Here is a 27,716-nt window from a genome sequence, read left to right on the forward strand (position 1 = left end):
TCCACCCCCTTCTTGTCTCTTGGGCAAGGCGGCAGTTCTTCACATCCTCGGCTCGGAACTCCCCCCTTCGGCGGCCCCCCGCCCCCGTCTGCGCACTCCTCCACCGTTAGGACTCGAAACTCTGGCTTCCTAAAACCATAACATTTCCATCCGTCCCTCAAAAATGTCTTAAAGGAGAGCCAGGGTAAGACTGCGGGGCTTTCCTTCTTTGCCAAGGTGTAGTTCACCACTCACCCCCTCCCTTCACGTTGAGTTCTTAAAGCATGCTGCGAAAAAATGCGGCATGCATTTTTTTTTGCAACAGCTGCAAGAAACAATGAAGCTTTTCAAGAAATGGGGGGTGAATGCGCTTTCCAGTTGTTTTTTTTTTTTTAGAGACCTCTCAATTTTCTACCCTTTCCTCCGTACGGACAAAAATACATACAAATACCAATTCTATACGGATACATAACATATATCTCTTCCATCTCGGTGAGACGCGAAGCTAGGGGCATTGTTTTTGGAAGCAAGTCGGAGGGGAGGGTGTGTGCGTGCGTCTGTATTAGGGTGGGGGCGAGGGGGAGGGGACGGAAGAGAAGGGGTGCGTGTGGAGTCAGCTTTTTGCAGACTACGGGCTCACGCTGCGGCTCCGTTCCGAACGTTCCCGGGAATCCCAGGCTCCTGCTTTTGGCGCGCGCCTGTCTGGGCTGGGGCCCGCCGCGCGCTGCTGCTGCTGCTGCTAGTGTGTGTGTGTGTGTGTGTGTGTGTGTGTGTGTGTGAGTGAGTGTGTGTGCGTGCGTGCCTCCGGGAGCGCGTGCGCGAGCCCCCAGTGTGTGGCAGCAGCAGCAGCGGCGGCGGCAGCAGCAGCAGCGGCAGCAGCAGCAGCAGCAGCAGCAGCAGCGGCAAAGCGAAGCTGAGGCTCTTGTTTACCAGCATTAACTCCGCTGAGCAAAAAAAAAAAAAAAAAAAAAAAAAAAAAAAAGGCAAGCAGAGGAGCGCACCAGGCGAACTAGAGAGAGAGGGAGAGCGAAGCTGCGAGCAAACTGCCCCTTTGCAACAGCAATTTAGTCAAATCCTTGCCAGACCCTCTTATCCCGCTCGTTTCTCTCCCCACCTTTCTCCTTCCACACCCCTTTCCAGAGGAATTACAAACCCTTGCAACACCTCTTCGGCTTTGACCTTCAGCAAACCGGATCCCCCCCCTACGTTCCGGAGAGAGGAAGGTGGGGGGCGGTGTGTGTGTGTTTGTGTGTGTGGGGGGGTGTGCGTGTGTGCAAAAAGGGAATTACAAACGTTTGCTATGGGAAAGCAGTCGCCGCGAGAGGGGATGCAACGCGGAGCCCCAGCCCCGGAGCAGCAGGAGTGCTGAACAGCTTAAGTGTTGCTGCTGGGGCTTTGTGTGTGTCCTGGATTTTTTGGAAGGCGCCTGTAGCAGCAGCAGCAGTGAGAGAGGAGGAGGGAGAGGAGAGGAGGAGGAGGGGGAAGCCTCTTCATTCATTTTTATTCCGCATTTTTACCCATTTTCAGCCTCTCCAGCAACCTGGACTTTGGGGGATATTTAAAACTGCGTCGCATCGTTCCGACGTGGATACTTTGCGGCGTTTGGAAGCCTTTCCCTCTATTTTTGGTTGGGCTTGTTTTTCCTTGCAAGGATTGATTTGGATTTTTTTTTTCCCTTTCTTTGCAGTTTTTTTCCCCTACTGCCTTTCTGTGTGTGTGTTTGAAAATGGAGGTTGAAGATGCAGACTGCCAGTCTCAATGTGCTTCATGTTTGCTACTTCTGTGTCCATTGTATCACTGCAGCCAGCGCTGAGGGGGGTTTGTTACCTTTTCTGTAGCAAACACCACAAATACCTACATATCTAAAGCATCAAAATAGCGTTGTTTGGGGAGTGTGTGTGTCAGCTTCGACAGCCACAGCATCGACAACCCATCGACTCACCACGAGGAAAGAAATCATTTTTTAAAAAATTGCAATTTTCGAAGGATCTGTTTCTCATCTGGATTATTGTTTTTTTTTCTCCCTTGTTTCTGGAAGGGGTGTGGGGGCGGCAGTGTGAGTTTCGGACTCCCCCCTTTCCCCCTTTTTTTTTGGAGAAAGGGGAATTTCGTCCTAAATAAAAGGAATGAAGTCTGGCGCCGGAAGAGGGTCCCCGACCTCACTTTGGGGGCTTCTGTTTCTCTTTTCTACACTTTGCCTTTGGCCAACAAATGGAGAAAGTGAGTATCTCTCTCATCAGTGTTTCTACTGTGAAGTATGTCTTGCACTGCGGTAACTTTTAGTTTAAGGGGCCGCTGTCCTATTTTTCTGTTCAAGAATTTGCATCTTCAAGTCTATTTAGAATTTAGAGTTCAAGGCTGGTCTCTTTTTTAGCTTAATTTGGTTCTGTGTATGTGGGGGGGGGGTCTATGAAGTTGGGGAAGGGAGGAGCAAGTTGAGTGGGGGGGAGACGGTGGCTTGCCCCCACCCCCACCAAGGTTAAGCGCTTTCATCTAAGTGAAATAGCTTTACTTTTTGTTTCTTTCTCCAAAACAAAACCCAGACACTCACTCGACTCAATTTGGTAATTAACATTTGTATCAAGTTTGTCTGCTTAGCTTTGCTAAAAGTTCCCATTCTTGGAAGGTTCGAACTTGTACCCAGGGGATTGTAAACAACAGTCAAAGGCCACTTTTCTTTTCCACAAGTACCTGCTCTCCGGCAAAGACCAAAGCTACCCCCTCCTACCCCCCAGTTGTCTGGCGGGTGGGGGGAACGGACATTTGGAGGAGGCCGGGAGCTTCGTGTTTTTCCAAGCCATTTGATTAAAAAGCAATACTCTCTTCCCGGGAACCACACTGAAGCAGTGTGCCAGCCTGTTTGTTGTGGTTGGTTACATTTCATTTGGGACCGCTTTGCAAGGGGGGAGTTTCCTTTCTTAGGGGACCCTTATGCACTGACAGTTACCCCGGAACCGAAGGTTTCCCCACAGACACACATCCCTCCCTACTTAATCAAGATAAACCCCCTTGGTGAGTTAGGCAGTGCAAATGGGAAAGGGCCACAATCTTCCTCTGTGTATTAAGTGGCAGCAGGCGGGGTGCCTGGAGGCTGGGGGGGGGGGGGGGAGGCGTTGCTGGATGGCCTTGGGGTGGTGGAGGAGTTGGGAAAGAGTCCTGAAATGTAACAAACCTTTTGAATAGTATCAGAAAAAGAGAAGTTAGAACACTTGAACGATCTGCCCTAGAAATACTGTGCTGCAGCTCCAGGACACGTTTCAAAACATCCTTTTTTTTTTTTCTGAGGGGGAAGGAGGAGGAGGGAGTTTGGGAGGTGGGTGGGTTTTCCCCGGATGCGTTGTGAAAACGTGGTCTCCCTCTGTGTTTAATCCCACAAATAGGTGCCCCCCCCATCCTCGGACGATATTTAGACTTCTTTTATTAAAAATATTATATAATCCTCCTTCTGTCTGCCCACCCTCCCTCCCCCCTTAATCCAGCGTTTGCTTTCCCGGAATCTGCCTTTGTTGCCCACAATTGCAGAAAAGCTCTGCTCTTGTTGTCGGCGTCTCTAAGATGGAATTGTTTTTCTGCGTCGTTCCATGCTCCCCTTCCCCCGGCCTCCTCCTCCCTCCCCCGCCCCTGTCGGTGCCCGAGGAAGTGGCGGGGCCCAGCGCAGCGCTGCGGGAAAGACCGATCCACGCCGTGACCTGGGGCCCACGAGCTAGCGCCTTCTGGCGTGGGGTTTCCCCGAGCCCCGCTGCTGGAGCCGGAGCCTTCCCATGCGGGCCTCAGGACCTCTCCACTCTGCCTCCCCTCCCTCTTTTTTTTTTTTCTCTAGGTGGAGGGGTTAGAAAGGTGGAGAGGGAGAATGCGAATGCTGGGTGTGTATATTTGTGGGTGTGTAGATGCACGTTACACACGTGCATGCGAAATCTGTGTCTCAACATTGAGAAGTGCACAGACACCCTGCTTAGTGCTACTTAAAAAGTAGGACAACGTGTGTGAGTGGGTTTAAACCTCAGAGCGCGCCCTCCCTGTGTTTGTTTTGAACCAGTTCTCTTCTCTTCCCCCCCCTCCCCCATTATTATTTGTAGCACTTTCTTGGCACATCGTTAATAAGCAATATATTTCTACAAATGCTATCACTTGTAATCTGATAGACTTTGTTTTGGTCTTGTCTGGGTGGATGGGGGAGAAGGGAATGAGAGTTTCGTTGCACTTCTGGGGAAAATTAGGGGCGGGGATTCCTTTAAAAAAGCAAAAAGCACCCGGTGGCATTATAGTAAATTTGAGATGGCGGATGTTTTTCGGACACGTTGAAAAGTTTAAGCTAAGTAGTAGAAATAGGGATGACAGGTCCAGAGGATCTTGTGTGTAATACTTGAGTGTATACAGCTGGTGCCAGTTAACTCCTTGCACATAGGAACCGAGTTTTGGCTCTTAAACCTTTTACCTAGATCTCTTGAATGGGGGGTGGAAGAGTAGAATCAGGTACGGCGGTAATTAAAAATAAAATATAAGGAGAGTAAACATTCTTAATTGTAAAAAATGAGCATACCTTAATAATAGGAGAAAATCTTTACAGAATTAAAATATTTACTAGACAAATATTTGGAGGTCGTATGATCAAATTGGAACCTGCTGTAACCCTAATTAAAACAAAACAACTTGTTTTCCAAAGTTTCAGATCACCAGATTAGAGAGAGGTTTTCATTCCCTCTGTTGCCCAGAATTTTAGATTTTATTTTGAATATAGAGAAGGTTCTCAGAGTTTAAAGAGTGAATCTGTCACAGAACACACAGGTATTTTAAATTTGAACATGGCATATAATAGAGCTGTATAGTTTCTCCAGTTTTTGATGGCCAGTCTTGGACCTGTATGCTATTATTTCCTGAAAAGTCAGATGTTATTTTTTCTTGTTTAGGTAAAAAATATGACTTTTCTAGGAATGCTTATTTATAAAATGTTTTGTCCTGGGAGATAATGCATAGACAAAAAAAAAGAGTAATATTTCACATATGTTGCTTGTGTTTCAGTGACAAGAAAGTATTATAGGGAAAGATCAAGTATTTCCCAAGGACCCATTAAAAATGGTTGGTAATTTTCAGGTTGACAAATAGGCAAAAGTTGCCTCAAATCCCGATTGTAAAACAGAATTTAAATACCTTCTTTTCCCTACTGCACAGTAAGATTTCGAGACTTAAGGAATAGGTATGAAAATACTTTAAAATCTTTTGAAGAGATGTGTAAATGAATTTAAAGCCAAGTTATCAATCTTCACCATAATAGTAAGGTTAAAAAGTTGTATCAGAGACTAATATTTTAGCTGTTATCTTTGATCTGTGGGGTAAAGATTTGGGTACTTGTACTGAGTTGCAAGTATTGTGTTAAGGTACTCGGAAAAGAAGGAATGCTTAAGGATAAAGTATGTGACTGTAATAATGTAAACATTTCTTAATTTAGAAGGATAAAGAAGGTCTCAAAACAGATAAAGCCTAATGGAAATAATGTTTGAGTATTTTATACCCTCCCGTAAGCAGGCCTTGTAACTTGTTAAGGTTTAAGTATTACAATAACAGGCAAGTTGCTGTGTGTTGTGATTTGGGGCGGGGTATGGTGGTGGTTACTGTACTCTTTTTAAATAAGGAGGCCTAATGTGATATACATATTTTCCCTCATTTGCACTAAGCTTCTTATATCTTTTCCCTCAAAATTTTATTGCTGAAGAAAACTAGATATAAGAAATTTAGATGTTTAAATGGGTTGCTGTTTTAGGTATGCTTAGAAGTAACTTGGAGTAAAACATTTAAAGAAAAAATCTCAAATAGAAGATTTTGGGCTTCCAAGGAGGAAATAGCAAGCAAACAATATTTTGAGGAGGAGTTGAGCATAGGTCATTATTTGAAGTTTAAAATGTCATATGTTTGAGTTCTCAAAAGAGCCTTGAGAAATATGTTGAAGTTTAAAAGAATGCCTCTTGAACCCAGAAGTTACAAAAACCAACTGGGTAAATTTGCTTGATAATTTTAACCAATCCCTCTCATTACTGTGATTTTAGAGTCTGAGAACTTCTATTTCAAAAACAACAAAAAAACTTAAACTGATGATTGAACTTAGGGCATTCAGAGGAAAAGGCACCTGCAGAGAAATAGACATTGATTCTTGTATGCATTAGAGTTCAGATAGGGGACAAAGAGAATGGTCAGTTCAAGATTAGAGCTTTTGCTTTTTTTTATCCAGCAACTTAATGAAAGTTAAATTTGTTACGTAAAATAGCTTGCTTTGAAATAATACCATCTTGCTAGGGAAATCTAATTTGGGTTAAAAGATAAGATTGATTTTTATTACTACTTTTAAAAAAATGTTTTGAGACAGTAATGTAAGAAATTTCTGTTACCCCTTTGAACTGTAACCCCCGAAACTGGTGGTACAGATTACAAGAAAGAACATGGAAAAGGAAAAATCTTGTCTTTAGTTGTCTCACTTAATCCAGTTCTTATTTGGTTGTTTAAAATTGTACCTTTTGAAATATACTCAGGAAGCAAAATTGAGGTTAGATTTAATGCAAAGATCAAGTCTCAAATAGTCAAATGAGTGATTTGGAAGCTTCAGCTATTAAAATCATAGTGAGATGCTTTGACATCAATTGCTATTACTAGGGTTTTCTACCAAATTTAAGGGGGACAGTTGTTTTGAAACATATATAGGGATAATCATTTATATTGTATATATTTGCTTTTGATCTTTGACTTTCTGTTTGATCAGTGATAAAAACGTTTCCTTGTCTTCCTACTGTTGCAAGATCAATATAGTAAGTGAAAATCAACTGTATCATTTTCACTTGTTGCAGCATAATTTGCAATTGCCAAGACAGGTGCTTCAGGGACAACAATTTTTCTTTTATCCTGCTTCATTGGTTTTGTAAGAATATAATATATGTGGTAAAGTACTTTATGAGCTCTTGCATGTAATGAAGCTACTTGAATAAAAATATCAAGTATTTTCCAAAATACTTGGTGGGTTTTAAACTAGAACAGGATACATTTATGCATTTCTCACAAACCATTTATGAACAGTGTATTTTAAATGTTTTAAAGGTTTTTCTCTTTAATATTTTCAAGTCTAGAAGCAAAGAGAAAACTTTAATGTACTGAATGCATATGCTTACATACTTTATACCTTATTCATATTTTCCCTCATTTTGGAGCCTTACTGCAGGTCATGGCAGACATGAAAACATTTACTGATCTAGGTCAGAAACAGTTATTTTGTTACTTGGTTTTGACAATTATGATGAAAAATTTAAAAAATTGTAGTGGTATGGCTTATCTTTTGCCAGAACCCTAGGAGTCACAGGTACTTACGTGAATATTTCATAATATGTGGGAACTGTAAGAAAGATGGGGCAATTTTCAGATGTTTTCTGATCTTAAATATTGCTTGGTTTTCTGGAATTACTCAGGAGATCTAGTAAATTGTATGGTTGTGTATAGCACATTTTGAATAAGTCAGCATTTAAAATAATTTGAAGGATGAGAATGACATCATGAAAGGCAAAGTTACATTAATGAAATCTCCAATGTAAAATCTTAAAATGTATGGGCAGCTAGCTTTTCTTTAAGTGCAGATCTTTTCCTTGTTTTGTTTTCAAAACATTAAAAAAAAACCCATAGTTCATAGAAGAGGCATGTGTACTGTTGAGCCAGCTTGCTTTGATACTGTTTTTCTTAGCCAAGTCATAACAGGTGCTTTCTGAGTTCAAGAGATGAACTCATTTCAATTGTACTAAATATATAATACACACTCACACTCAAACACACACTCACATTCTCAGATTGTAGTTGCTTGAATTCTGTGTCTGAAACATTCTAAAGGAAAATTCCGAAACAAACTTTGAAGACAAGAAAGATTTCTCTGAACCCTTTTCCAAATCGGCCATGTAACATGCAAATATTATGGGTGCAGAAGCACCCATAATAAAATGAAGAATTACAATGTGGAATAATATTATAATTACAAATGAAGAATTACAATTGTTTGTGGAAATGTAAGCCCCATAAAAACTCTGAAAAGAAGAGAAAACCCTCTTTAGCAGTTAAACCTTGTGGCATTTAGACATGTTAACTTGTTTTGAACATACTTTTAACAAGTAACATTTGGGTAGATTAAACCTTAATAAGTATAAGATCCCTCAAGATCTGTTAGAGAACAGACTTGTTCCCAATTTTTCCTTATTGTTGAAATGGCATCTTTGAAGCAAGGCATACATTTTACCTAAAATATTGAGTAAACAAAGGACATAAAGAGGTTATAGCAGTAAAAGCATATTGTTAGAGAATTCTCTTTCATCAAGTGATTTATCTTAATTAAAAATAATAGCTTTTGGCTCAAAGAAATATGCTTATAGTCTTTCCTGCTTGGGACTGGATCATTAAGGGCTCAAATTCTGAGGGTGATCTTTTTCATTGTCAGAGGAAACTACATGTGCCATGCATGCACGTAAGCACTAAGTCGAGCAGTTTTATACTTTCTAATGACAAGTTTGAATTTCTCTTTGGGAAAATTTTCTCTTCATTCTCCTTCCCAAATAAACTAATTCTTTATTATGTTTTTAAAAATGTTTTGTGTTGTTGTAAGACTCTTTTGTGGGAAGTTTTAGAGAACTGAATCAAGAATGATACCAAATAATTTAATTTATTAAAAACAAGAAAGTCATAAACTTGTTAGCAAATTATATATTTTTGTCTGGTCTGACCAACTAGGACCTTCTAATATTTGTCAATTGGTATTCATATTTGCTAAGATTCAGGAGAAAGTATTCTTTGTTTACATTATGGGATGAATACATGCTATTGAAATAACTTGTATAGTTTGTGTATCATAGTTACTGTTACTTGTGGTTGAAAAATGTGAATAATGAGGGAAAGAAGTTTTAAAGTCTTTCCCTTTTGTTTTCCTTTGCAACTTTTAATGCTAGTGATAGCTCTTTTGTTGCTTAAGATGCTTGTTTCTGCACAAGTCCAATTGAATACAGTGACTTCATCTCCCATGTGATGGCAGTGAAGCACATACTTTTTTATTGAAATATTTCTGTGCCTGGCCAAGGAATATGTTATCTTGTGCAAACCTGTTATTGGTGTCATTACATACTGTAAAGACAGTTCTGTTTTCCTAAAATAGTATATTTGTCATATGTGATCTCCATTTTTTGCCTTTATAGATTCAGATATTTTAGGGAAAATGACTATTCCAAAAACTTATTTTTTAAGGTGTGAAAAGTTAAAATTTCTTTGGGGTTTACAATTCAGGGGTAAATGTCAAGCACTCTATTTTCTTGATCAAAGCGTGGACATCATTTCTTTCCAATCTGCCATCCCCAAAATAATACAAATAGATAATAAATTAATGAGTAAGTTATGCATTAAGTGCATTTGTTGAACTCAAGGTATGTCCATCAAAGGCCAAGTCTAGCAGTTTTCAAATGGAAGTTTTCCTATTCTGATGTTGCTGTTCTGTTTGCAACATGACTTTGGTACTTAAAAGGATTTGTGTTTTCTCTGTCTGTGTAGGAACTTCTTTCAATGATGATCATGCTCTTGGTCCAACCATAGTGAAAAGCTAGTCCTTGAATTTTGTTAGCCTGGTCCAAGGATGAAAAACTTAACTGTCAGGTCCATTCTTAAAGCTTTTCTATTTTGTTAAGACCGGAGTATTTGCTTTGTTGACATAAATTTGGAGAACCCAAGGTCACTGTCATGACACCATCATAATATTGATGATAACAATAATAACTGACATTTATGTAGTTCTTAAGGATGTACAAAACAATTGACATATATTGTCTCATTTTGTCTTTGTGCAATAGTCTTTAAGCAAGTGAATGTGTGTTGGAGAGTATAGAGAGGCATGGAAATTAAAAAACAGATCTCTCCTGCCTCCAGGTTCATTTCATCTTTCCTACTACACCATGTTGAGACCTTGATGTAGGACTTGAGTAGAAGTTGACCATTTAAAATGTATTAATTATTAATTATTATAATTTATTAATTTATTAAAATTTTTTAGATGATGATTTAAGAACTATGTTAGCTTTGTAACTAAAGCCACATAACTTGGCTTTTAAATTATTTAAGACTGACTAAATCACTTCTTCACTCAAGTCCTTTTTGAGTGCCCGATCATATCATGGAGGTGACCCTGGGTTCTTGAAGTCTCATGTCTGTGGGCTGCCTTCTCTAGAAAGTCCTAACTACCAAGTTGGAAAGGCCTTTGAGTACGGGCCTAGCTACAAACTATAACTTTGCCTCCTGAGAAACCTAACAAAATGTAGAGAGAATCACTGGAGGGTTGGCGGCCGAGTGATGAAAACTCTCAGACACTTCAGTCCATGAAGACCTTCTGCCGAGGCAGCAAAGCCCCATGCATTGGTGCTGGGATCACCCACGCTGATGAAATTGTTGATCCTTGAAATATTGAAGTTTAGGCATGTTGTTCAGCTTTCAAAAACACAATTTTATAATAAAACATTTAAACATTTTACTGGGCTGTTTTAAATGTTTCATTTTATTTAGAATGCTCTTAGTATTTTGTTCTGTGAATTATTGGAAGGAGATCAAGTAAGCAAGGGAAACTCTTTTAGCTACACTCATTTCAATAAAGAGCTTCAAATAATGCAAGTTATAGTTGCTGAGTAATGGGTGAGTTTACGTGGGAAGTTTTGCTGAAGGTTTAAGAATCCAAGGTGGCACATGAACAAGATACAGTGAGAAATAGGTAGAAAGCTTGCAGGTGAAATTCAGACAGGAAAAATGGCAGGAGCATTCAGGGCCCTAGCACCAGCCTTGCAAATGTTTCTCAAAATCATTAGATGCAAAGCTCTATCTGAATCACAAAAGTTTCATTGGCTGAGTCTACGTTTATCATGGCCACCCAGGTTCTGCTCCTTCTCCTCCAGACTCTCCCCTATGGTGCTGTGATAAATAGAAAACTGATATGACTGGTACTTTTCCCTATCAGTATAGGTTCTCATAAAACCCAGAAAGAGTAAACTTAAAGTAAATGTTATAGATGATTTCCTGAAGTCCCAGTGCTTGGGGTGTAGAAGAGACAAAGAAATAGATTTTTAGTAACTGAGTTCAGAATCTTCCTCTGCTCGTTACTCCTTGTGACATGAACAAATGTCTTTTTGTCTCTTGGGCTTTAGTTTCTCCATCTGTAAAATGGCGCGTTTTGACTATCTTATCCTAAAACATTTTTCTGTTATACTCATATATTATTCATTCAATTGATGGGCATACACTTTAAAAATTTTTTCTATTATAAAAAATGCTGCTATAAATATTTTTGCATGTATTGGATTTTGAAATTTTGTTATTTTTTAAACCTCCTTGGGGATATTGTATGGTATCAAAGGGTTGATTTGATTATTTCCTTTGTATAATTTTAGAATGGTTGGACCAATTCACAATTCTCCCAGTGTATTAATGTGTTTTTTTTCTTTTTCCTTTCTCTCTCTTTCCCTTCCTTCCTACTTCCTTCTTTCCCTCCTCTTTTCTTTATTTTTTCATGACCAATACCATTTCTCTATCTCTTTTTCATCCTTAGTAATTTGATGGGTACTAAATTTGAGAACTGAAGGATGATAGGAGGATGGCCAGGACTCCAAGGGCACTTAAAATCATGCCATATAATGATGGTTTGATGGAATTGGGAATGTTAAGTCTGGAGAATATACAACTTGACAAGAGTTGGAAGAGATATATGATAACTGTCTTAAAATATCCGTAGGGTTGTCCTAGAGAAGAGGAATTAAATATGCTGTGCTTGGCCCTGGATGGCAGAACTTGGGCACATGGGTGAAAATGAGGTGGGGGTGGGCAGTTTTTGTATTAATACTAGAAAAACTCCATAACAATGTGTTTGTTTGAAAATGGAATGAGTAAACATAGAGGCCATTTGACACATAGGGAAACCAAGGACCCTTAGTTAAACTCTTCATTTTACATATAAGGAAATTAGGGCCCAAAGAGGTTAATTGACTTGCACAAGGTCACAGGGGTAGTTAAGTGGCAGAGCTGGGATTCAAACCAAGGTCCACTGATTTTAAATGGGGTACTTCCACCCCTGTCTCCCCACCCATGTCCTCCACTGTAGCAGTGAGTTTCTTGTCACTGAGAGCTTTAAGGAGATGGATAACCACTTCTTGGAGTAAATTATAGATGAAATTTCTACCTTGGGTAGGATTTGGGCCGTTACCTGTAAGACTCCTACTGACTGTTCTGTGATTTTTAAAATTTTATGATTGAAAAAAATGTTTTTTTTCTTAACCACAATATCACTTTTCCTGAGAAATTCTGTCATTGAATTTGCAATCTGTGTGTCACCAAGAGCTGTCATTTCTTCATTTGAAAGCTTTTGGATTTGCGGTAGCCTCTGTTTCTATTGTCCTCATCGGTGCCTTATTACCTCATGTTTGGGTTATCACATTAGCTTGCTAGCTGAGCTTTCTGACTTCACTGACTCTTGCCTCCAATCTTTCATGCACACCTCTGACGAGCTCATCTTCCCACAGCATTATTTTCATCATGACCCTTCCCTGTCCCAGAACCTGCATGGTTCCTGTTCAGACAAGTCCAGACCCCTCTACCTGGACTCATTCTACTTTTTCAGCTTCATTTCCCACTAATCACCAGTACTTATCTAGGCATTCCTGTCACTAGTCCCATTTGCCTCATCTAGGTAATCAAACTGGGCAATGACAGTACCTTACCTACCTAAAAGTAGGAGCCTGGGCCAGGTAATATCTTAAAGGCGATTTATAGTCTCTATGAGCATGTATGTTTGTCTAATCCCCTTCTTTTTAGTAAAGGTTGGCATAATTGTCTCCCAGATGCAGCCTTGCTTTCTTTGTTTAGGCTATATATTTCCCCTGAGTACTCAAATTCTAAAACGCTAAGTTAAGTCTCATCTCCTTCAGGAAGCTTCCTAAACTCTTCTTGAAACTCTTGTTCTACACTTCTTATGAAGTCAGTGGCACATACTTTAACATTTAGCAAGTTATTGTTTTCTAAATTTAAGTATTTCATTTTCCCAACTTGTAGTTTCATTGTATAGACTAAAAAAATCAAGAAATTAGGGTTTTAGTCTCGGGTTAGTCTGTGGGACCTTGGACAAATCACTTAATCTCTCTGAAGATTTGCTCTGAAAACCTCAGTTTTCCCATTTTAAGATGAAAAATGCAGTTGGATTAGAGATGGTCTCCCATCCAGCTCTCTTCCAGATCCCTGCTTAACTCATAAGGTTGTACAAGTACAAATATGATAATACACAGGAAACTTCATAGTATAAGACTTGGTCCCTTAGATTTTTTCTATTTCCCATTGTGTGCTAAATAGAACTACAGCTACAGGGAACCAATATTTGATGGTTGTGTTGTGGGATATGCCATGTGATCTACTTATGTAGATGTTTGACCTCTTTGTTATGTCCACCACTCATCTATCTCATCTATATGCCTTGACCACAGTAGAAAATGCTGTCCCCTGGTCTTTGCTTTTTGAAATCCTACCAATCCTTTGAATATCTCAAATGGTATTTGTTCCATGATACCCCCCCCATTCTTAACTTTCACTGAAATTGCATAATGCTTTGTACCTCTTTTATGTTCTTCAAATGCTCAGTCCTCCTTTTTAATGAATAATAATAATAGCTAATTGTTAGATGATACTTAAAGGTTTGCAAAGTGCTTTTAATAGAAATCTTTGATCTTTACAACCACCCTGGGAGGTAGAAGCTATTATTATTCCCATTTTACTTATGAAGAAGCTAAGGCTAAGGGAAGCTCAGGGATTTGCCCAGGGACACAGAAGCTAGTGATTGATTACCTGATACTGGACTTGAATTCAGGTCTTCCTGACTACATGTCCAGCATTCTATCTATGGTGCCATCTTGCTACCTATGTTAAAAAATATTTATTTTCTCTTCTCCTACTTCCCCCTTTCCTCGGAAAGCAAAACAACACCCTTATAATAAATATTCATGGTCAAACAAACCCCCTCATTGGTCATGCCCCAAAATGTGTGTTTCCTTCTCGGTATTGAGTCTATCACCTCTCTGCAGGAAATGAGTAACATTTCTCTCTGGAATCATTGTTAATTAGCCATTGAGTGCATTGATTAGAGACCTGAAATCTTACAAGTTTTTCCTGTTTACAGTGTCTTTGTATGAATTGTCCTGGTTCTGCTCACTTCACTTTGCATCATTTGATACAAGTCTTCCAAGGCTTCTTTTCAATTCCTGCCATTTCTTATGCCACAACAGTATTCCATTGCATTCATATCCCACAATTTGTTTAACCATTCTCTAATCGATAGGCAACCTCCTTAGTTTTCAGTTATTTGCTACCACAAAAAGAATGGCTCTAAATATTTTTGTACATATGGGTCCATTTCCCAGTCCTTTGATCTGGCTAGGTATTGGCTTAATAGTGATATCACTTAACTAAGGTAAAAAATGGAACTTTTTGTATGCTATATCTTCTTTCTAGATTTTAAGCTCTATGTGGCGAGGAACTTGGGCTTAATTATCTTTATTTCTTCTCTGTCACCTACCATAGTGCTTTGTTCCCCATCCTGTACAATCCCCTAGACCAGGGATTTTATGGGTAAAAAGAATTCTCTAGTGTGAAAACTACTTTCTCTGACACATATTAGCAATTCCTCTGTAGCTTATGCTTAAAGAATTTTCTGCGGGACTGAGAGGGGTACATAGCTAGTATGTGTCACAAGCAGGACTTGAAGCCAGGTCTTCCTAACCTCAAAGTGAGTTCTGACTACTGTGCCATGCCACATCTTGACTCAACTTTGTTAATAGTAGGTACTTAATAATGATGGTTGGAAGAATGTTGAATAAGCTGTTTTGCTTAAATACAATGTGAGATTTTAATTTTTTTGCGTTAAACCACAGGTAGTCCCTGTGTTTTGCTTCATAATTCGTTTACTTGCTAATTTGAAAGTACCTAAAATGCCTATAGTTTCCTTCTCAGGCCCTAATCTACTTATTCCCAAGTTTTCATCAATGACCAGAATTTATATTTAGCATTTCACCTTAACAATGTGCCACCTAGTGGTTAAATTAAAAGAGTAAGTTCTTTAAGAGCTCAAGTTCTTATGGGTCTGCTTTGGGGGAGGGGGTGGAGTAAGGAAAGCCCAAGATCTCCTGTCCTCTTTCACTTTGTCATTGGGCTTTTCAGGAGTGGATTACCACCAAATTGTTTATAAAAAAAAGCCAGACACTGATTGTATGAAGACATGAACAGCCTACCTTGCTCACTGTGTCCTTTCCCCTTATCACTCCTCCCTTATATTAAAGAATTTTGGCCTTCTTGAGGAGGGAGGAGGAGAAAATTTAAAACTGATGGAAGTGATTGTTGAAAACTGAAAAATAAATTAATTAAATTTTAAAAAAAAAGAATTTTAAAAGGAAGGAGAAATTGTTCGATAAAGTTAACCAACATATTGATTTTTTTGGACATTATTGCCATATTCATACACCATATGCCATATTCAACTTCTGTGGTCCCCTTCCTCTGCAGAGTAGGTGAGGGGAAGGAGATATCTTTTTAATTTAATTCACCTTTTGTATGACATCGCAAGCTAAAACTGCCTATCACCCCTGACTCAGGATGAAAAATAGGAGCAAATTTAGTTGGTACAGTTCATCTGAGCAGCGACAGGCTGAATCTGATTTAATCCTGCATCGTAGTTTGCTTGCTTCCCTTTCTGGCGTGAGCTCTATGAGAAACAGAAATTCTGCCTGGGAACATCGTCTATATGCTACAAGGGGGGCAGAAGCAAAGGGAAGAAAAACCGTGATGACCACCCATCCTTCAAAGCTCTTATCCTCTCTCTTGATCTCTCTTTCTAATCTTTCCAAGTAACACATTACCTGCTCACAGACTCTAGGCTACCAATATTTGCCTCTTCCAAATTATTTCTGCACCAGGAGCCTCATTGCTTCCTGGTATCCCTAAATGCCCTGGCCAAATTGCAGATGCAAAAAATCTTTTTATTCACTACACTTGCATGAGTGAGAATGCTAGAAGAAACTTCTCTGCTCAGTGAACAGTATGAGCTGTGAACCTCTGTACCGCCTTGAAGCCTACAAGACATAGCCACCTCGATTTCATCTCGCCTCTTGTTTTTTTCTCCTGGAGGAGAGGTGACCCTGCTTCACCATTCCCATCTGTGCAAGAGGGAGAGGGAACTACCTAGCACTTTAAAATGTCTCCTACTTTTTGAAGGATTTGGGAATCTGCAGGGTCTGAAGTCTTCAATTGGACTGGCAGATCTTTGTAGGGCAGACTGGTAGGATGAATCTGTATCCGTATCTCTTGCTGTAAGACTGAAGGCAACTCCTGTTCTCTCTCTCTCTCTCTCTCTCTCTCTCTCTCTCTCTCTCTCTCTCTCTCTCTCTCTCTCTCTCCCTCTCCCTCTCTTTTCCCCCCCTCCCCCCCCCTTCTCTCTCTCCCCTCTTTCCTTTGCCTCCTGAAGTTTCTCCATCAGAGGCAGGGCCCTGAATTTGAAAGGACCTCTCTATTAGAGTTTCTTTCTCACTCCCATAAGTATATCCTCTTATGCTCTGTCTCAGGCCGCTAGGTGGGATGGATGCCTAGTAAACCCTTCTGGCCTCTGTCTTCATTTTGGTACCTTTGTTGCCTTTTCCTCAGATGACTTTGGAATTAAGATTCTTACTACTGTGGTAAAATCATGGGGAAGGTCTTGGACCCAGTTCTTTTTTTAAATTGAGTTTTATTTAATTTTTAGATCTGAATTTTCTCTCTTCCTTTCCCTCCATACCAGTTGAGAAAGCAAGGAAAATAAAACCTCTGGAACAAACATGTAGAGTCAAGAAAAACAAGTTTAGACCTACTTCTGAGTCTAAATGGGGAGACAGTACATTGTCTAAGCAGCCCACTGAGATAGGCCAAGTGCTGCTTATTCCACCAGGTAGTGACTAGGCATCTCGCCACAACCCCCAACCAAAGCTTGAGGTTAGCTGTGTCTAGGACTGCTATGTCTTTGAGTTAATCCAAGAGACTCTTCCCAACTCTCTTCTGCCTTCCCATAATATTGCTTTTCCTGTCCTGTTTGCAGACCAGATATGGTGGTCAGATGCGCTTGTGAATTGGGTTGCCTGTTTGGCAGCATCACCCAATATAATGAATTTGAAGTGAGAGGACCAGGGTTTTGAAATCCTGTCTCTTTCATGAACTCTGTGTTTGTGGGCAAGTTTTTTCTGTGTCTTAATTTTATCACTTGTAAAACGAGAGGGTTGGACTCTGATGACTTCTATTGTCCCTTCTGGCTCCTAAGTCCTGTGAATGACAACTGGCTTTCAGCTTTGCTAGGATTTTGTGGCTTAGCCAGCTTCTTCCCCAAGTCTTGTTGTACCTTTGATCATCCTGTCTTCTGAGGCTTACAGTCATTAAGTTGGATAAATGTATCTGTCAATAGTAGGTTTTTTGGAGTGGGGTGCTCTGTCAAGGGCTCCTGAACCTCCTTGCTTGAGTTTTTCTTAAAAATCTTCACTAGAGCAGTCTTTGCTTAGTCCAGAAAGGCTCATATCTCTTGAAATCCATGCTTATAGTCTAGCAATGGATCTCTCAATTCAATTCAGCAAACCTTTTAAAAGTACTTACTGTGTATTAGGCATTATGTATAGAAACACACAAATTAAAGCAGTCTCTTTCTCTGAATAATATTTATCCTTTATTTTGCAGAAAAGGAAACTGAGGCCCAGAAGAATTAAGTGATTTGCCCAGGCTTGCAGAAATAAGAGAGACAGGTTTTGAACTTGGACCCTTTGACTCCAAAACCAGTTTTTCTTTCTCCTGTCCTGTTCTGGTTCTGTGAATGCTTATACCCTATTGAGAGAACAAAGACGCCAAAAGCTGCACTTGCTAGTACAAAAGGCAGTGCTTCATCATCACTTGTCCCCATATGTGTTGTGTGAGAATATTAGAACAATATAAACCAAGAACTCTGTTCAGCCGGGACACCCACAAGGACCCTCATGAGTGTTCCATGGGCTCTGCGTCCACTGTACCACTCTTTCCAGCAGCTTCTTTATGTCTTTACATTTCTACCTACCCTGGGAACAGTCACATGTTTTCATCCTGAGGCCTTCTTCTCAGCACAGGTACCAGGGCCCTTCTGAGTCTCTGCTACCTCCTGACAAAGTCCTTAGAGTTCTGGCTAAAAATTGCTGTACATTTTTATGTGTGTCAGGTCTGGTGGTAATGAAGAAAATGTAAGGCTACTTCTAAAGTTAGTCCCAGTCAACTTATTGTACTCCCTCCTCTGAATTGATTTATCTAGTATGCCCTTATATAGTTTAGTTAAATTTTTAATATTTTTTTTTACTGGACTTTAGGACATTATGAGTACCTTTAAGATACGATTGGAGAAGAAACTACTCATTTGGTTTTGGAAAATATGGCAATGCTTATCTTCCATTTACATATTGTAATATTTGAAGATATTTTAGAATTGTTTTTATGTGTGCTCCCTGAGGTTAGATTGGCCAGAATTTTGGAATCCTAAATAAACCAACTCTAAACACATAACGGTGACACTTTATAGCTGGTGTTAGAACATTTATGATCGTGCTTCCTTAGACTTTTTTTTCACAAATAATTTTGTTTCCAGGGATATTTAATCTATTTTTATATCAAAATCCTTGTTAGGAATGAACTCTGTTTTAGCTGACTTGACCTACAACAACCAAGTGAGATAGGTAATTCAAATATTATCTCCATTTTAGAGGTGAAGAAAATGAGACCCAGAGGCATGTAACTAATAATAATAGCCAACATTTATATATCACTTATTATGTGCCAAGCACTGTGCCCAAGTGCTTTACAGTTATCTCATTTGATCTTCCTAGCAACCCTAGGAGAATTTTGTTGTTGTTATTTTTCAATTGTGTCTGATTTTTTTTTGATCCCGTTTGGGGTTTTCTTGACAGAGATACCAGAATGGTTTGTCATTTTCTTCTCCAGTTCATTTTACAGATGAGGAAACTAAGGCAAACAGGGTTAAGTGCCTTGCCCAGGGTCACACAGCTAGTAAGTAGCTGAGACTGAATTTGAACTCAGCCTTCTCACTTTACAATTGAAGCTGAAGGTGAGGTGACAAAAGTAAATGTAGTACTGTGTAGGATTCTGACTCCAAATTTAGCATGATTTCCCCTTTACTCCTATGTCTTACTTTATTGCCATCACATACTTAGATTGTATCATGCGTGTGAACATGTCACACACCCTTCCCCTCTTTAGAGTAATACGTATCAATCAAGTTTTCATCAAGGGCTTCCTGTGGTAGGTCCTTGGGATACATAGACAAAAAATGAAACAAGTTTCTACTATCTAGGACCATCTGTTCTTTTGGGGACGAATGTGTATATAGGTCATGAAGGGTTTTAAAAGCCAAAGAGAAGAATTAAAATTTTATCCTAAAGGCAATAGGGGGATTGAGGAATGTCCTAAGTATGACAGTGCCATGAATCTGCTCTTAAGGAAAATCACTTTGGCAGCTATTGGAGGATGAATTGAAGAGAGGAAAGACCCATTAGAAGGTCATAAAGGTAGTTCATTTGAGAGGTGGTAAGGGCCTGAACGAGGCTGGGGGCTGCGTAAGTAGGGAGAAATAGCAAGATTTGCCAGCTAATGTGAGATGAGGGAGATCAAGGAAGCACCAACCTGTGAGACTACAAGAAAGGTAGTCACTTCAGCAGAAAAGAGAAATTTGGTAGAGGAGTGAGTTTTGGGGTAAAGATATGAGTTCTTTTTTGGACCTGGTGAATTTGAGATAGCTCTAGGATATGAACTTCAAAATACTGAATAGGCAGCTGGTGATACAAGATGAGAGCAGCTCAGGAGAGAGACTGAAACTGGATATATCTGCATCGAGATGATAGTGAAACTCTGGGATGCTTCTGAAGTTGGAGACTTACATTTAAAAATCTTGATTTTTTATATGGTAGGCACCTAATAAATGTTTATTTAAAATGGACTGATATCAGAGCATTAAGGGGATTCCTAAGGATGTCATAATTATATATCTGTATATATCTATATACATATATATTATTATGTTAGCCCTGTAAGGTCAAACTTAGAATACTTACTTCATGGAACCTTGCTTCTGACAGATGTCAAGAATGAGAGAAAAGAGGTAGTGACGATTGGGATAGCTTAGGTGTTCCTTGTAATATCTGAATAAGTTTGAATTATTTGGCTCTGGAATCCTTTGCTACTTTTCTTAGGTTCAGTGTGGTTGTTTTAAGTAGGGATTTGTGCAAATTATGATCCAAGTCTCCATCAATATACATCAACCCTGAGAGAGTCAACAATCCAATAGCTAAAACTTCTAATAAAGACAAAAGTAATGTAAATAAAAAGTGGGAATCAGATAATAGAATCATTCTCTGGCAACCATAGGTAGATAGATTCAGCCTCCATATGGGTTCTAAGGGACTTACCTACTCCCTGAAAAATCTCAGAAAAGGTAAATACTCAGCTCAGAATTCACAGCCTTGATTTACAAACATAAGGTTCCAAGCTCTGTACCTCTTAGAATTTTTCAGGCACCCTACAGGGCTGGCAAAGTCTCTTGCTTTGGTCCTGGAATCAGGAATCCTGGAGGATGTTATGGAAATATATAACTGTGGTCCCTGTTCTATTATCCCCATTCTTGCCTCACTTTTTAAATCTCTTAATTTTAAAGACTTTGCTAATCAGAATCCTCACCTGGTGATACCAAATATGTAGCCTTCTGGGAAATTTCTCCTCATGAGCAGTGCTCTCTTAAGTTCTAAGCATCATGGGAAAAAAAGGTCTGGACTTTGCACATCTGTGACTACTCTCCATCTTTTGGGGATGTTGTTGAAGTCATATTAAATACTTATTATTGGTTACTTGTAAAAAGGTCATCTCTTACTTTGGAATGGAAAGTTGTTTGTCTAGGTTGGCAGTTCTTAAAGTGTGGTCTACAAATTTCTTGGGGTCTTCAAGATCCTTTCAAGGTTTGTGAAATCAAAACTATTTTCATAATAATGCTAAAACATTATTTACCCACCAAAATACTCTTTTTCCAACTATATGTCTGTGTGGGACCGGATTTTCTTCATATATTTCAACCAAAACAACATATTGCAACAGATTGAATGCAGAAGCAGATCTAAGAATCCAGCTGTCTTCTATTAAGCCAGACATAAAGAGATTTGCAAAAAAGATGTAAAACCATCCTATTCTTTTCATTGATTTTTTTTTATTTGGAAAAATATAGTTTTTTTTTCACAAAAATGTTATTTATGTTAACATTCCATAGATTTATTATTGTAAATGAATTCATGAATAAAAAAGAATTACCAGCTTTCCTTTCTAATATTAATAAGATATTAATAGATGTAACCTATACAAAAAAGTTTTTCTGGGGACCTCAGTACTTTTAATAGTGTAAAGGAGTCCTAGCACTCCTTGGTCTAGGACAGCCTGAAGAGGATTTAGAAGCTCATTTCACTTCTAATAAAGAATCCTTCCAAGCTAGGATACTCCTGAGGGAACTTGTATGATGCAGTATTTTGTGCAGAAATTTTAAATATGACTATTTGAACCTGGATTTTATTTATATGCTTGCAGTACTTTTACCTTTGTCCTATTTATGCTTTTGATTTAAACATCGGATCCTTTCTGTGATGGTTGTTTGGTGTATTTTATGAAGGAAGAAATGGAGGCCCTGATTCTGGGTTTTAGTGCAATTTGTGGGCAAGGAGGGGAGAGAGAGAATATGGGGTTGGGAAGGAGAAGAGGAATGGAGAAGGAGAGAGAAGGATAGAAAGAGAGTGACAGTGAGAGGAGAGAGAGAGAGTATTTTAGAAGTGACATTGAACCCTAAAGTCAATGCTGGTTGTTAACCTTAAACAGATAATTTGTTTTTTTCTTAACACAGATAATTTCCATGTAAACATGTATATACAACTTGTTGCAAAAGAGGAGCCAGTTTTATGTGTCAACACTTTTGTTGAATATAACTTTTATTGAATTATCTAGTTTTTGGTTGACTGGGGCATATTGACGTACTTACTGAGAAACAATTGAAGATGCTTGAATTGGTTGTATCATACTCCTTGTTCTGAGTCTGCTTTATGTACTTATTTTATTTTATTGGCTTGTTCTTTGTTAGTTATTTTTTGTGATCTTCAAGTTTAGGATTGGGTAGGATTTTTCTCTTTTTTTTCATGTGCTTGATTTTTTTCGATAATAATTGTGTGTGTTTGTGTGTGTTTGTGTGTGTGTGTGTGTGTGTGTATGTGTGTACGTGTATACTTGCTCCCCCTAACTTAGGGGATTTGCATGCACAAAAAAATGAAAATGAACTGTTTTTACTTTTAATGGATTTTCGAGTCATTAATTCCATTTCTTTTTTCGTGTTTTCCTCAAATGTCTGTCTGCCAAACCCCTAGAAACTTGAAATGGGAAATTGTCTACAAGAATGTATTGGCATTTCTTTTGTGCCATTTTAGTTGTGTAAGAAGATATATGATTTCTAAGGTAATCAGGGCTTTCTTGGAAAATGAAGGGCTTCATCAGAGAAACCAACCACTTGACTTTTGCTCATAAACAAATAACTGGGAGGAATAATTGAAATAGTAGAGATGAGGAAGGCCCAAGACTACTTTTCATTAAAATGATTGAGCACCTACTATGTGTATAGGTAAGGTGTTGATTTGAAAGAGCTTGAAGACATAGTGTTTTCGAGGAGCTGAGGTCTAGTTGGGGAGGAATGTTAACAGCAGATGTAATTAAGTGCTAAGTTGTACATTGCAGACCAAAATTGTTTAGGAGTTTAGGAAAATAGAGTAATTTATGTGGACCAGAGTTGTCCTATGGAAGAGATGAGACTTTATTTGGACTTTTAAGAGTAGGTACAATTTGGATAGAAAAGTGGGAGTGAATTCCAACAGCATGAGTGAAGTTATAAAGGTTGGGTTGAGCAGTTGTATGGGGGACAAAGAACTGAGTGGATGAAGGGTGTGAAGAAAAGTCCTCAGGGGACCCCCAAGCCTCTTTCCTAAAAAAAATTTCCCCTTTCTCTTCTCTCTTGTCAACCTAAACTATGACATTCAAGGAAAACAGATTTTTTTTCCCCATCTCCCTGGACTGGATGTTGAAAAACTCCTTTTAATTCATGTGTAGGGTAGGAGCTACCCTACTAAGGACTCAAGAGAAGAAGTAAATTAAAGAAAAAATCATGTAAAATGAGATGGTTGGACTAGTTAATCCAACATCTATCAGAGTTAGTGTGTTTTAGCAGAAGGAAAGAAGAGTCAAAAGAGTCCAGATTCAAATCATGGCTCTGCTACTATTTACATTTACCTATTTACATTTTCTGGGCCTCCGTTTTTCTCGTCTTTAAAATGAGAAGGCTGGACTACCTGGTGTGATGGAAGAAGCTTCCATCTAGAGATGTCCAGTTGAGTAAGCATGGTGATAACTGATATTATCTAGCCAGACTGTCCAAAATCCCTTCTGTTTAACTTCTCTCTGATTTCTTCTTCCCCGATTAGGGGTTGGTTTGGGAAATAGGACAGAATGAGTGCTTAGCGTAATGATAAGCACTCTTAGGTTTAGTACATTTCTTTATGCAACAGACATTCTGGCTTCACTTCTCTCTCTTTAGGAAAGGAAATGGGGGGAGAGAAGGAGGAAGAAGGAAATCCATTTTTCCTTCAATGGAGGGGTATTAAAGAGTTTTGGGAAATGAAATCAATCACTTGACTTCTCACTGTCTCTTAAGACTAGGAGTTACAGATGAATGACTGGTCTAAATCTGTGGCAGGAGTTTCTATACTGGAAATTTCCACACTGGTGAAATCACAGTTCTAGACCGAAAAGTATGATGCCCAGTTATAAAACCTTTTGGAAGAGTTTGGTCTTGATCCAGTAAGGAGCTATTGAAGTTTTTTGAGTAGGGACATGCCATGATGCAAATATTATTTTAAAAACATTAATCTATGCATGTGTATAACTGTTAGATTGCTTACAGTCTCAGGGAAGGAAGGGGGAAGAGAAGGGTAGAATCTGGAACTCAAAACTTAAAAAAACACAAATGTTTAAAAAATGGGGAAAAATAAAATATTATTTTAAAAAAGATTATAGACTGGATTAGAGGTATGTGAGATTGGCATCATCATGACCAAAACAGGTGAGTAAGGGGTGATGAGGGCTGGCACTAGAAGGATGTTAACTCCTGGAGGACTTGACATTTTATTTTGGTACATCTGATGCTTAGAACAGTATCTTGTGTGCCATAGCTGATTAGTAAATGTTTGCTTCTTTTCTCTACTTGGATTCGGGTGAGTATAGTGGGAATGATGAGGTAGGAATGGATACAAGGAATATGGATACCTTTAGGGAAAAAAATAGCTGTCATTTCAATTCAATTCCAAGTCCAAATATTTATTAAACATTTATTTTGTGCCAGGCACTATGATAAGCAAAGAGAATACAAATATAAACTGAGATAATCTCTGCCACCAAGAGCTTACATTCTAATGGAGAAGACAGTGCATTAAAGGGAACTGAAAAAGGCAGAGGAGGGAGATGAAAGTAGCCTGCGAGGAGGAAAGGAAGGAATCGAGCATTTATTAAGCACCTACTATGTCAGACTCTATGCTAAGCACTTTACAATATCTCATTTGTTCCTTACAACCACTCTGGGAAGAAGGTGAAACTGAGGCAGACAAGTTAAGTGACATGCCCAGGCTCATGCAGCTAGTAAGTATCTGAGGTCAAATTTGAACTCACGTCTTCCTTTCTCCAGCTCCAGTGTTCTAGCCTCTGTACCACTTAGTTGGTGAGGGAAGTTTGGAGAGACAAGAGTCTGCTCTGGAGAGCAATGAAGGCATGGGGTGACTTGGGTGTCCCTGAAATTGTAGTTATGGGAACTACCAGCTAGTCATAGGGAGAGACTGCAGGGTCAAGTTGTGAAGTTCATGGATAGAGTGAATTTCCATGGTGAAGCTTCTTTGGTGTGGTAGAGAAGGGCAACTGAGAGAATGAAACACATAGAGGGATTTTTCTCAGTTTTCTCTCCTCTACCCTGTAAGACTCCTCCTTTGTGGCAAAGGGGAAAAAAGTTTAAGTAAATCTACTTGATAAAGTGACTGTTTGTCAGCATGCTCAACATTCGGCATTTGAAACTCATCATTTGTTCTCTGGAATAAAATTGGTTTTGACCTGAGATCGATTGCCTTTCAGCGTAGTTTTCATTTACATTCTTGTAGTCTGGATATATTGTTAGCTTTGCTCTGCAACAGTTCACACCAGTCTTCCCATGTTTCTCTGAATTCCTCATATTCATCTTTGTAATGCAACAGTATTTTATTATGTGAATATCCTACCCTTTATTTAGATGATCTCCAATAGATGGGCTCCCATTTTCCTAGTTTATTTGGGTACTATACAAAAGAGACATTAAGAGGAATTTAGAGAACATTTTGCTTGGCTGGATATAAGAAATGTAGGAAAGAGCTGTTAAAGATGACTCTCAGGTTTGGGTGATCAAAAAACTGGTACTATTAATAGAAACAACGAAGTGGACAGGGGGAGAGAATGAGCTTGGCTTGGCATGTATTGTATTTGAGTTGAAAAGACATTCAAGTGAAAATGTCTAATAGACAGATGGAGATACAGTCCTGGAGCTCAGGGGAGAGGACAAGGATGGAGATACAGATTTGGCAGCCAAATTAAGAACAGATAAGATATTTGAGTGAGAGAATAGAGTTTGAGAGATTCAGAATGTCAAGGACTAAAACTTCAGTGCATACTCGTGTGGAAGACTAGAGAGTGATATGAGCACAGATATGATCAGTGGAAACCTCAGATAGTGTACTGTCATGAAAGCTATAGGAGGAGAGAGTTTTAATTGGCCACAGAGAGTTATGCACTGTGGAAGTGAAAGAGAATGAGAACAGAAAAAAATTCTGGCTGTGGCAAGAAGGAAGTTATTGGTTTCATTAGAGCAGTAGAGAGGGAATCTGGGGCTAGGGGTAAGGAAGGAGTTTGGGGGAAGATGTGAAAGTGGCTACATTGTAGACCTTTCTTTTTAAAAGTTTAGCAGTGAAAAGATGGGCAGAAATAAACTGCTAGAGTTCAACATGTTCCAAAACTGGTTTTCTTCATGACAGTAGTGGTGTTGTACCTCATTTGACAGCATGGGAAGAGCCAGTGGAAAGTATGAGATGAAAGATGATGGCAACCTGGGGGAAGGAGAAACAAAAAAATAAGTGATTATTCCTCAGGGATGAGGAAGAAATAGAATCACAGTGCAAGTGGAAAGGTTAACTTTTGAGGTCAGGGAGAAAGGATGAGATTATGGGTGAAGACAGGGTTTGTTGAGATTGAATCTACACTTTGTCATATAAAGCTGCTTACAACCTTAAGATAACTGGTTTCATACTTCTAGGGGCTTTCCTTGCTTCTCTTTTGTCTCCCTAGGTTATTAGAGTGTGTTCAATAAAGGTAACGATTATAGGCATATTCTTTATTCTAGAGTTTTAGGGAAGAAAGTAATCAGGATAATAAACATTCTCCCCCACAAGTCTAAAAAGATGCTCACAGCTGATGTTTGTCCTTCCTTCTCGAAGAGGACCATGATGCCATGGAAGGGAGGTGATGCCATGACATGCAAGTGAATCAGATTTAAGTGAGGGAGGGCTGTGCAAAATCACCAGCCTCACTTTGTCCTCAGGAGCCATTTGGGTCTTCCTTGAAAGTAAATGAAAAAAAAATTGTTAGCTGTCATATTAAGGAGAAAGCCTGGCATATGGAAAAGAGAATTAAAATTAAGAATTGGGTTTAAGTTTTGGCTTTTCCATTGTATGACCTTGGGAAACTTGGCTTAATCTCTCTAGTCTCATTTTCCTTCTCTTTAAAATAAGGGGTTGGACTAGATTGTCTCTTTCATCTCTTCTATGGATCCTTTTTTATTCATCATTTTTTAGATAGTGATTTAATGTCCAGACTTTTTAAGGAGTTGGGCAATTTCAACTCTATAGGGTATTTGAGGAATACTTTGAAAGACAGTTCACAGTGAGTTCTTCAAAAACATTCCTTTCTTGTTATCATCCCACAGGAAAACTGATAATGAAAAACACAGAAAACATAGTTGTAATGTTATTTTGAAGGTACATTAGATAAATATGTTGACTGAGATTAACAAATCCATAACAAAATCTTTGTTCTGTCTGTTTATATACCTTGAAAAATATGAAAAATACATATGTATTTACATATGTAAAATATGAAAAATAAAGTTTCCAACTTAAAAATAGATCATTAAATTGGTAAGGTATTTACCTGCCTTTTATTTTCCTTTCCGCTTTGAAGATGTCTCAGACACAATCAGATTACATAATATTCCTTGTGTGTTTTTGGCAGGAGGTCTGTTGAACTTGCATGGGCTCATGTTGATGTTGATGTTGGGTTTTTAGAGTGCTTTGGGGGATGGAGCTTGTGGAAAGAAAATATTGTACAAATAGCAAGCCTGAAGTCAATGAACATAATTTCTACCATAAATACATATACACACACAACTTGTTTCAAAAGAGAAGTCAGCATTATCTTTGAAATTCTATTACTGTTACATAGAACTTTTATTGACTATTTTTTTATGTTGGCCGGGCCAGTTT

At 38.9% G+C, this 27,716-nt stretch overlaps 1 protein-coding gene across 2 annotated transcripts in view; it reads left to right on the forward strand.

The window, feature by feature from the left end:
• Positions 1–339: 339 nt before the first annotated feature.
• The window catches only part of IGF1R (insulin like growth factor 1 receptor), a 394,443-nt gene continuing 367,066 nt past the window's right edge, over positions 340–27,716 (forward strand). Inside the window, exons 1-2 of one of the 2 annotated variants that reach the window (XM_072617069.1) lie at positions 340–1,202; positions 1,667–2,199. In XM_072617069.1, coding sequence (XP_072473170.1) covers positions 2,106–2,199 — 94 coding nt within the window. In that variant the 5' untranslated portion in view covers positions 340–1,202; positions 1,667–2,105. Of the gene's footprint in view, positions 2,200–27,716 lie in introns of both variants that reach the window. The other variant, XM_072617064.1, reaches the window with a different exon arrangement.

This window comes from Notamacropus eugenii, chromosome 1, assembly GCF_028372415.1.
Source record: "Notamacropus eugenii isolate mMacEug1 chromosome 1, mMacEug1.pri_v2, whole genome shotgun sequence".
Taxonomy (NCBI): domain Eukaryota; kingdom Metazoa; phylum Chordata; class Mammalia; order Diprotodontia; family Macropodidae; genus Notamacropus; species Notamacropus eugenii.